General features: G+C 36.5%; 1 protein-coding gene across 1 annotated transcript; it reads left to right on the top strand.

Annotated features, from left to right (window-relative positions):
* The first annotated feature begins 2,484 nt into the window (after positions 1–2,484).
* On the top strand, positions 2,485–11,402 carry LOC117315943 (heat shock 70 kDa protein 12A-like). The gene is made up of 5 exons (XM_033870376.1): positions 2,485–3,030; positions 3,850–4,156; positions 5,822–6,037; positions 7,001–7,160; positions 8,211–11,402. The coding sequence occupies exons 2-5, from the start codon at positions 3,851–3,853 to the stop codon at positions 9,278–9,280; spliced, it is 1,752 nt and encodes a 583-aa protein (XP_033726267.1). The 5' UTR covers positions 2,485–3,030; position 3,850; the 3' UTR covers positions 9,281–11,402.
* Positions 11,403–12,178: the final 776 nt, after the last annotated feature.

Here is a 12,178-nt window from a genome sequence, read left to right as displayed (position 1 = left end):
GTTGATGACGAGTTGAGAATGTGTTGAGGATGAGATGAGGATGAGTTGAGCTGAGGATGAGTTGAGGATGAGTTGATGATTTGAGTTGATGACGAGTTGAGAATGTGTTGAAGATGAGATGAGGATAGATTGAAGATGAGATGAGGATGAGTTGAGGATGAATTGAGTTGATGATGAGATGAGGATGAATTGAGTTGAGGATGAGATGAGGATGAGTTGAGTTTGAGTTGATGAGTTGAGGATAGGTTGAGTTAATGATGAGTTGAGTTAATGATGAGTTGAGGATGAGTTGAGGATGAGTTGATGATGAGTTGAGGATAAATTGAAGATGAGTTGAGGATGAGTTGAGAATGAGTTGGCCGCAGCGTGTTCAACTGATAATGTTTCTCAATATCACTTGGGATTCTTTGAAAAGAAAAAGATTAAGCTAATCAGCTCAGCATCAGTGCACGATCGGGTTTTCCTTTCGAGATTATAGCGTCCTCACTCTGAAATACTGCGATGTGGATACGGTTTTTGGGGGAGGGGGGGGGGGGGGGGCCTTCATAAGTAAGCCTTTACGTTACCATTTTAAAGAAAGGCGTAAAGAGAGAAGCATATAGATTTAACCAGTGATCAACATACAGTGATGGACACCGAGCGAGAACTGGGATATCTAGTTTTCTTTAACAGATGCATTATTAGCTTCCATGTCCAAATATTATACACAATAAACACAGGATATTACCCCTTTATAATGCGAAGTCGGAATTAATTAATCAAACTACATCAGACGTGAAAAGCTGATTTGTTTTATTGGACTTCCCTGTGAGGTACATTTTTTTTTAATATTTAGGAGACGTATGAGAAAATATAATAGATAGAAAGAAAGTCTAAATCGCGTTGGAGAGGTCCAGTAGCTGCATTGTTAGATAAATCCAATAATTGTCAATGAAGAAAACTCTGAAACAAATTTCCAGTGCTTCGAGAGGCTCATATATTCGTCGTTCCTAACAACAATGGAGTTGGCAACATCAAGTGAATTGTATCCTCAATAACACAATCACTGTGCTGTGCTATAAAGCAATTCAATACAAAATACCAGTTCAGCTGTTTTAAACATACCGTGTGTATTCTTAGCCATGCCGAGACATACCAAAGTATATAAAAAATGTTACGCCTACATATCGCTCAGCAGTTTTGGGAATTGGACAGTTGGTTCGCCCGTTGTCAGTATGATGTGACCAGGTGGAGTGTCCTGCTGGATGCCTTCGGCACCATTCGTCAGTGAGGAAGCACTATCGGTCGCGAACACAAGGAGACATAAACAAACATACAGTTTGTACCATAGCTGTTGATATGTCAATGTAAGATGAATTCAAAACATTTTACTGCACATTCAAAAATGCTTGTTAACCAAATCTGTTGTCAATACTTATGAGTTTTTACGATCTTTGTGTTTTTCGTATTAGTCTTCTTTGTCTGTTATACTCTGCTTGATTTTTTGTTTTGTTTTTGTTTTTTTCGTTAATACTGACATACAAAGTACACATATGCACGGGTTAGATATGCCTGTTGTATAGTCGTCTATAACACGATGAATGCAACCAAGTACTAAACAAGAAAAGTAATGTGATAAGGATGGTCTATACTGGACTTTAAATGAATTATCAGTATATCGAGTGTTTACATAATAGACGATGTTCACCGTTAAATCTTGTTTTGCTGATATCGATAACAGAGAAGGCGTTTATATAAACTGTTGATGGGCCATGTATCAACACAAAGCTACCATTCGCTTGAATGATGAAGGCCTAGGCCCCTGTCAGCAATGGGGATTTCGTCGACTATTTTATCCATATAGTCTTTTTAACGTCCTATCGGTGTATTCTTCCCGCATGTGTTCTGTCGCCCGACCATCCATCTCGATATAACCGTGGATTTTGAAAGAACCTGGAATCTTCTTGAAAATACAACAACCATGCTGGGTATTGCAAAAACGCAATATATGACCCCCATCGACCCCCACTCAAAATAGGAACAGTGACATTGACCTTGACCCAGAAACCATAAAACGTAGCTACTCATACTGAACTTGCATACCAATTTTCACCAACATACATTAAAACATAGCTGAGAAAAGTGCGGATAACTGAGTGTCCGGACGACCGAACGGACTGACAGACAGACGGACGTGGAGAAAAGTATGGTCTCCCGGTTTCACCGGTAGGGACTAATGAAGAAAAAGGAACATTGGTGCTTTTCTCGGGAATCAGTTATCAATATAAGAATATAAAAGTATACACTCGAAATTGTAATTCTATTACACTCTACACAATCTTGATATTACAATATATTCTGATTATTCAAATAAGTTGAGATTCGGTAAAAACGGATAAAAAAAAAAAAGAAAATAAGAGGAAATCGACACTTAAAGTGGAAATGATAAAACATTGACCAGGAATTCCCTATTTAAACCCTTGAATGACATTCTAGGAAAGATCGAAGATAATGTTTTTCATCACATGTCATACAGCTAGCTCATTGTTAGCTTCACATTAGTTCATATCACTTCTCTTTTCCAATTTGACTTTTTAGATTGAAAACAGCAGAACACGATTTGTGTGTGTTTTCGGTTTTATTTTCTCTCTTTCTCTGAAAACTGATAAAGAGGTACGTACGTTTCAGTTGATAGCGGATGTTTACACAAAAGTACTTCAGATCCGTGGATCAATCTACATGTATAACTTACGATCATTCATCGTCAGCTTTAAAAGCTAATAAGACAAAGTTACTTCATCTACTGCATCACATTTTAAATTATTGCATATAAATAAGTGACTGTATAATATCCAATCAAATGCATAGTAAATCATTTCGCGCATTGTATTGACGTATTCAAAGTTTTCTTTGTGTAATTAAGCCAACCAGGCACAGATATGTTTTATCTTAAGAAGTTTTATCAGTGTTGGACTCCACGCATACAAGTGCATGGTCCGCCAATATAGACATCGTCTGTGAGACGCAGTACACTCGACACTGAACCAAAAGGTAAGCTCTGTATGGTATTAATTACATCATCTTACACTGCAAAAGACGCCTTTATTGAAGTGACCATTTACCTTAGCATGCTATTCCAATCGCATAATGATATTAAATGGTCCTTACTATTATACTTTAGTATCAAAAGAGGGAGTGTAACATCTTTCTGTCAGGTCTAACCGGAAGTGGACCTCTTCTTTTCTGTACATAACACCATCTCAGACGTTCTAGGGTATAAATTAACAAATATTCTGACATAATGATTTGTGTATAGTATATACTAACCACACCCTTCCAATGATTGTTGATGAAAACCGGTTAATATAACATATATCACAGAAGCGACCTAATAATGATGTGGTGTCACTGATACAATTCACACACGAATTTGCCAAAATCACTGTGAATATCACGGTGATTACCATACATGCTGTAGCTTAGAAACATCACCGCATTTGATGAAGATCAAGAACGAAATTGATTTTGCTGTGACGGACACTGTGTTTTTTAATCTTAGCACGTGCGTCAATTCGATTGACTTACTTTCAAGTGAATCAACGTTTAAAACATATCTGGAACATTGGATACCATTTCAGGTAAAAATTATTATTTTTGATGACTGAGGTAGAATAATTAGAATACATAGTAAGTATCTTATAATATAAGCTTTATTTTGGCAAAGTCAAAAGTGGCGAGCGTTGGCAAAATACAGCTTATATTTCACGAATCTAACCATGTATTCTCTCTCTATATATACATGTATGTAAATATGGTATTCAAATTGACGTGTTCTTGATTAACTCTTAATACTTTGTTTTATTTAAATAGAATGGAGTACAGGGATTACCAGTTGGTTGCCGCCATAGATTTCGGAACTACATACACTGGCTATGCTTACTCAACACGATATGAATTTCAAAAAGATCCGCTGAAAATCAACTTAATGATGTTGAATGCAGAATCGACACGCCTCTCATCTCAAAAAGCACCCACGTGTGTCCTTTTTAAGCCAGATGAGACGTTTCATTCATTTGGGTACGAGGCTGAAGATAACTTTAACGAACTGTATATGGATGGCGATCACAAAGACTGGTTTTTCTTTCGTCGTTTCAAAATGGATTTGTACAAAGCCAATGTAGGTAGTTTATTACTTCACTATTCACTCATAAAATTAATCATGGGTCGTATGTTGACAATTTGTTAAGGTGTTTGTAAATTTCAACAAACATGCAAAATGCATGTTTCAGAGGGATATTATTATCTCATTTATATCATTTGTTTCCCACATAAACCTTGCCGCTTTGCTGGTTTGGTTTATTTTGTGAAAAATAAGATCCAAAATTTAGTCGCCTCTTACGATCATGTAATGAGGGCAGCAGGTACAATACTTACGCCCTACCAGCAGGGACCACATGAAGTGATGACGTAGAACACAATTATTACGCCCTACGTGCAGGGCTGTGCCGCTTTGCTCACAAGTGTCTTTAGCACACAATAGGGACATTGGTTTGACTAGATTTGACTTTATTTATGTATAAACACCGATTGTATTTTGATATTGAAATGTAAATGGCGGTCGTGAGTAATATCACACATATTTATATGATATATAAGGAGATATTTCAAACATCAAAATTTATCTTATTAGATTCTATTAAGAGCTTTTTTTAAGAAAAAATGTTAAACCAATGAGTTGAAGATGAAAGATGCAAATGTTTGAACAAGGTCCCGAACTCCACAGTTTATTTGTTTTGAAAGCCTGCTTCTTACTATGGTCATGGTCAGATGTCTTGATAGTATGACATTTTCATTTATTTAAATGCCTTCTTTTATGTCATATTTGTCATATTTGTGTAAATTTACTTACAGCCGCCATTTGCATTTCAAGGTTAAAAAGATGTGTTTATACATGTACGTACATAAAGTCAAATCAGGTCAAGCAAATGTTCCCAGTTTGCTATAAACACATATGAGCATGGTTATACTTTGGGTTTTGATCATTTGTGTTACCGATAATTATCCCCTGCTACATCTTACCACAAAGTAACTCTATAGAAGAAACTGGCAACATATATGACAACTTATTTATAATTCTAAGAAACGACATGTCCAGACAAACATTTTGGTCCATTACATGACTAGTTTGTAAAAATGTGTGAATAATTATTAGTTTTTAAATTCAACATTATTCTCTTATATCGGTGACCCTTAACAGGAAATATCTTCTGCTGTATTGCCCTAACGATTAAAACAACATTGAATTGCTGTCCATCTGTATCTATGATGAATCTTTATACTCGCCTCTGCCCCAAGTTACCGACTATCACAAGGAAACTTCATACAACAGACACGCATGCATGTCGCACGCACCGGGCCATCCTTGAAGTAGTTTAGCTGTTGATAGAACGTTAATCAATGCTAAACTAAACCAAACCAAACCAAATCTTTCTGTGATAATTTTATTTTCTGTAATCCCATTCATCATATATGATATGACGTTGGCTATTACAACATCATTACAGTTATCCGATAGTAACAATGTCAGAGTGGAAGAATTAACGAGTAAACGACAAAAAAACTAAAATATGTGCGCTTGAATCAACTGAAGTCATTGTCCACGGAGGCTGTTGGAGTTCCCCTGATCCTAGGTTTTTGGGGGTAATCATGAATGGGTCTACCACTCTACAATAATGTGTATACTTTATGTTATTATTTGATTTTGATGAAATCTTTTGAATTGTCTGGGAAGGATAATACTTGTCGTTTTCGTGTTTTGCTCATAATGCTTTACATATTTCAGGTGAAGAGAACCCAGGTATTGAAAACATTGGATGGAAAGAAAATGTCTGCAATGAAAGTTATTTCAGCTGTGATTGCCTACCTGAAAAGCCATTTGTTGATAAAAATCAACGATCGAGCAATCGATATTTCGGAGTCAGAAATAAGATGGGTACTGACTGTACCTGCAATTTGGAGCGACTCGGCAAAACAGATGATGAGAGAGGCAGCCGAAAAGGTAAGCTTAAACTCTGAACAGAATACCTGATCAGATGTTTCGGAGGGGAATCAGTTCTTTTTTACCCCGCCCAACGAAGGCTGATTGCTTCCCGCATGATATCTTTTGAAAGAATGATCGGATTTTGATGAAACTTGCTTGGCAGTCTTATTACCTCAATTCCACGCTCAAGTTACATTATCGGCATATTCCGCGCATATTTAATTAGGCTGCTGTGATTTGATTGGTTGATTGCTTTCCGCACTATATCTTTTGAAGGAATGATAGAATTTTGATGAAACCTCCTTGGTAAATTTGCTACAAATTATATAGATTACTTTCAAAGGAACTTGATAGCTGAACACAAATACATGTATTGATGTTAAATGATATGTCATGTATTTCATGTTGTCCACTTTGATTTCATGTGATGCAATATTTGTATTGGAGGGGGATCTTGGGGACTAGTCCTGGTTTATTAATGTATCTGCAACTAATTACGTCGGTATTGGGAGGATGTCCTTTTAAGATTTCAACACAGATCACACCTGCGATCTTCAAAGAAGTCTAGGTAAAGCATTTAAACACGATGTTATCACCCTAAAAACTTCAAGGTAAATATGATGCTGGATCCCTTCGCTACGTCGTTTATTTCATATGATATATGGAACATTGTAAAACGCCTTAATTAACCGCCTCCTTCGAATTACAGGGGTAAGAGGTAAATTTATTCCTTCTTACCTGGAAACGACGAAAGGTATTTACACCTGAATATGAAGAGCCTTAAACTACCACGTCTTCAGATAATAAAATGTTATGGATATAGTTGAACTTAGCTTGAAGTTCGTCCTCATATAAACATGACATTGGGTATTACTAGGTCATGCAACCCCTGTCATCAATAATTATGTGTTTATATGGCCTGAAGTTGTATTAAGATAAAGATTACAGGAAAGTAAAAGATTATTTACTCGATCATTTCAGGCAAAAATCCCAAGAGATCAGTTATTGATCGTCTTGGAACCGGAAGCTGCCTCCATACTTTGTAAACATCTGTCTGCTGTCCAGCTTCTTTCTATAGACAGCACAAAGAGGGATGAAACCTTCCAATCAGGATCAAGATACCTGGTACTCGATGCTGGAGGTAAGATCTATTTTTATCGTGACGGATTGTGGCATAATTACAAGGTAATATTGTCTATCCCTCAAGGTTCTTTCACAAATATTGAAAACCTTCAGCGACGAAACAAGAGTTAAATTTTTTTATAGAAATAACTTTTTTTCTTTGTTTTGTCTGTTATACACTATATATTATATGTTATATACTAGCGGAAAGAAGAAATGCAAGTTCGGTTTTTCTAATATAACTTTTAGACACGTGGTCTATGTTCAGTTAGACTTCAAACTGAGCTAACTCCGTGCACTGTGAAAATGTTCCTCAGTTAAAATTCAGTCGATCGTGACCCCGCTCTAAACTGCATGCTTTCAGCAGATTTTTCAGGAAATCATGCACCAGGGGTACTATTGCACCATACGTACCGGTAAATCATTACAAATCGAACATTGTTACAGATCAGTTACAAAACATTTCTTTTCGGAGCGATTGTACAGCGAAATGCCTGGATTGATTGGTGTTGATAGGGGTTGATAGGGGTCGGGCCATTTCCCTGAAAATGCAGGGACATTCGCAACGTCTTGTAGCCCAGCCATATGGTGTACATGAGACAAGATCCAGTTTAGTTTTGCGTCTTAAAGCTATAAGGGAAAAAATATTGTAAATCAATAAATACAGTAGTCTCTTGGTGTGAAATCACTTTTGAAAAAATCAATAATAATATTCTAAAAGTACATAATCCATATTAGTACACAACAATTTTAATAAAGTCATGAATCTGGACTCCATTCCCGCGAACAACAGAGTTTTCAAAAATCTAGAATAATTGAAAATAAGATATTTGTTACAAAAGAAAAAAGAAAACAAAAGACGCGAGCTTTTTGTGAGTGTCATCTGTAACTTTGTTAAACAATATACATAACATCTATCACATATGCAATATAAACCGCTCAATGTATCGAAGTTTGACATATAAATGTTAAAAATAAATCTAGCTTTTTCGTGCAAAATGCGTCATTCTTGATAGGCCTTAAAGTAAGAAAATTGTATGTCTATGTAACGAGTTCTCTTGTCTCACAGGTGGTACCATAGATATCACAGTACATGAAGTGGTAAAGGGTGGATTATTAAAAGAAATCCATGCAGCTAACGGCGGAGATTGGGGAGGGACAAAAATAGACGACGCCTTCGAGGACTTTGTGGAGACTGTTGTTGGGAAACCAGCCTACAAAGACTTCCGCGTTCATAAGATGCCAAGCTTGATTGAACTACACAGAAGCTTTGAAGAAAGGAAGAAAACCTTTACTGATAACAGTGCTGGAAAGAAAATAACGTTCCGAATTCCTTTTGAGATAATTGAATCTTTCAAAAAGTACAATCAAGATAGAAATATAGCTGACGTCATTGCAACTAAATTCAACCCTGCAGACGTGGATTGGACGCATGATAAAATTCGCCTTTCCCAAGCGAAAACACGAAATTTGTTTGAACTATCTTTGCACCACATAACCGATCACGTTTCTGATATCCTCAAAAACCCGGAGGTGCAAGATTGCAAGGCTATCCTGATGGTGGGTGGCTATTCCGAGTGTCCACTTCTGCAAGACGCCATCAGAAATGTTGCAGGAAACATCCGCGTGATCGTCCCAAGTGACGCAGGTCTTTCTGTACTTAAGGGGGCCGTGATTAACGGATTCTTCCCGGACGCTGTGTCGCATCGCATATGCAGGTACACATACGGAACAGAGTGCAACAAACGCTTTGAAAAGGATTTGCACAGGGAGGATTATCGCGTGACCAATGAAAGAGGGGCATTTGAATGTGAACATTTCTTTGACAAATTTATCGCGAAAGGGACACAAATTAACATTGGTATATCTTCAGTTACAAAAACGTTTTCTGTGACTTCTTCAAATCAAACGGCAATGTGTTTTCGAATATTTGCCTCGACATCTGCGGCCACGATGTATGTCACAGACGGAAATGTACAGAAAATAGGACAAATGATTTTGGATACGCCGGATACCTCGTTAGGCTTAGAGAGGGGAGCCAGTGTAACGATGCACTTTGGAGGATCAGAAATCGTGATCGAAGCCGTAGACAAACATACTGGAAATTCAATACGATCGGGTGTCGACTTTCTTGGATAGCATGATGGGCAACTTTTTAGGGCGGTGTATAAATACTTCATCAACGCGGTCTATTACACAAAAATAATAAAGACAGGTTAAATGTGGGGGGAAAACATGAATTGGTAGTGACACTTATCTGATAAACTTACCACACTCGGAACACCAAACATACCACACTCGGAACACCTCGGTCGATTATCTTCGGTCATCTAACCTCAGATGTATCATGGACGTCGCCATATTGGAACTACTTTGAAGTTCCCGGATATCGGGGGTTTCAAACATGCCTGCGCCTATGGATGCAGCAGATTCGTCAGTGAAAAGTGTTTTGCCTGATACAACATGTATACTTTGCCTACAGGAAAACCGCAGTGCTCACTGTCTGCCAAAGGCCAAGGGATCCAAACAAAATTATATAAATATATAACAAAGTTTTGTTGGTATAACACCGGAGAATGAGTTATTATAAAGTGTACATCCTGCTTCATTAACCGTGGTATTAAAGTGTCCTGACTTTAAAAGACACCCTAGACTGGTTTTTAGGAGATAACAAGCGAATGAAACGCACGAGTAAAACCCGGCCATCTACAAACGTAATTCGTTCGTCGATTGCAGGGACAATTGTATCATCTGTAGAAAAGTTAAAACTGTTGAAGTCACCTTTCGATTTTGCTACATGTCTGTTTGTGGAAATTGTCCAAAAGAAAATCTATGAAAATTGGAGAAAGGACCTGTTACAGGTTACATAGATTTTTGCTCACGATCCAACCGGGTGATATTTGTAATACTTTATGAGACAACCCATGAAATATATTTAAAAATTAAAAAGGTCCCAGGGGCCTGTTCTCTTACCATTTTAATATCTCCCTACATGGGAGTGTGACAGGGTTCCATTTTAAGTCAAAATAACGCACATTTAACTCTTTTTTTTTTGCTTCAAAAAGTTACCATTTTCTTTAGAGTGATATATTTACTGCAAATCATAGATGCATTTATGCAACAACAAATATCTGTTAGAAAAATTACACAATCTTTAGCCCCAAAAATACCTATTTTTTAAGCCAATTTTAGGGCATCTTGAATTTTTAAAATTTGATACTTTAGTAACATACATGTAGTTCAGTATTTCATTCTTAATTTAATACTTTAGTACACGTAACATAGTTAGGTGTTAGTTTTAATTTGATACTATAGTAACATAGTTAGGTGTTAGTTTTAATTTGATACTTTAGTAACATTGTAGGTGTTTTTCTTAATTTGATACTCAAATAACATAGTTAGCTAGGTGTTATTTTCTAATTTCTTCAAATTCAATGCTAATTACATGTTTGATATTAAATTTTTTGTTACCTTTTTATAATGTGATATTTTTTTAGTACAATAAGTTTTATAACTACAATTTCCCAATTTATCAAGGCAGATGATATAGATTCAGGGGATAAAAAGTGGTTCTGATAATCAAAGTAAATAGGGATATATGCATAAAACATTTTTGACTTGTTTTATTTTATTCAAAAAGTATATTTGTAGCTACCGACTTTAAAAGAGTAGACCAATATTTGAATTCATAATACTGACTTTCTACAGAAGTTATGTATGATTTACACCAGACACATAACAGCGAAATCCCTGCTGGATTAAAGTACATGCAGCCTTGATAAATCTTGTGTAGTATGATATTATAATTTTGATTATTGTTTTAATCAACTATATATACAAGTATCAGCAAGCGTGAATCTGTCGGTCACAACTATAACTTGTTCAATAGTTCTACATGTCAACAGAGCTTCTTCAACATAGTCATGCTCTCCGAGTATATTGTCTCTGGCACGAATTTATGTTTTGTCTGATGTTGTCAATGTTATGTAAAATTTGCATATTATGTATGTATATGATACTGATGAGCCTGAGGCTCAGAGTCAATGAAGAACTTAAACTTGATTTCTACGTTAACTTTCTTGTTATAAAGATTGGTTTGATTGGAATCGATATATCTATTTCAAATAGATTCCTGTCCAATGTCTTCTGTATATTGCTTGACAACTAAATAGATATTCATGGGGATTTAATTTTCGTCGTTTAATCACGAATTATAATTAATCAACTTGAACTTATTAACAATAAATAGTCATAAAGATTGTACCTGTATTGTAGTTGTTCCTTTACAGATACTTATATAACATTGTTGTATTGATGTATTCATGTCGTCTGTATCAGTAAACAAAACTCTCTTCCTCACTCGATTTAATGTATGTCAACTGTCTGTCACAAAAATCTAGCAATGGTCATAACTAAGCAATGATTGTTTTGTTTGTTATTGTTTAACGTCCTTTAAAAGCCATGGTCATTTAAGGACTTGCTAGGTTTGTGAAATAGAGGAAAGCCGGAGTACCCGAAGAAAAACCACCAGCCTACAGTCAGTACCTGGCAACTGCCCCACGTAGGTTTCGAACTCGCAACCCAGAGGTGGAGGGCTAATGTTAAAGTGTTGGGACACCTTAACCACTCGGCTACCGCGGCCCCCATAGGAATGCCCTATCAATAAGACACAAAACCAGAGGAACACAAATTCTATGAATTTGCTTTTATTCTTTTGTATTTGTAGCCTTATCCGAACATCAACCTGAGTTAGTCTTGACCAGTCTCGACCGATCATAAAACTGCACATTTCATGCATTTAATGACAGACTTTGATAGTAAAACTAAAAAAGACTGCCAGTAGATATGGGATGTAGAAATACATTTCCATGGTAATGCAGTTAATTTAAATTGTCAAACCTGCCTTAGCGACCACCTGAATTAAGCGACTCCCTCTCAAATGCGACCGTATTTTTTCCTGACATCGTTTTTTACAATTCTGATTACATGAACTTAGCAATCACCTGTCAGACGCGACTAACGACCATCATTTCCGCG

Source organism: Pecten maximus, chromosome 17 (assembly GCF_902652985.1).
Source record: "Pecten maximus chromosome 17, xPecMax1.1, whole genome shotgun sequence".
NCBI lineage: Eukaryota > Metazoa > Mollusca > Bivalvia > Pectinida > Pectinidae > Pecten > Pecten maximus.
The sequence above is the reverse complement of the archived record's forward strand: the minus strand, read 5'-3'. Positions and strand labels throughout refer to the sequence as shown.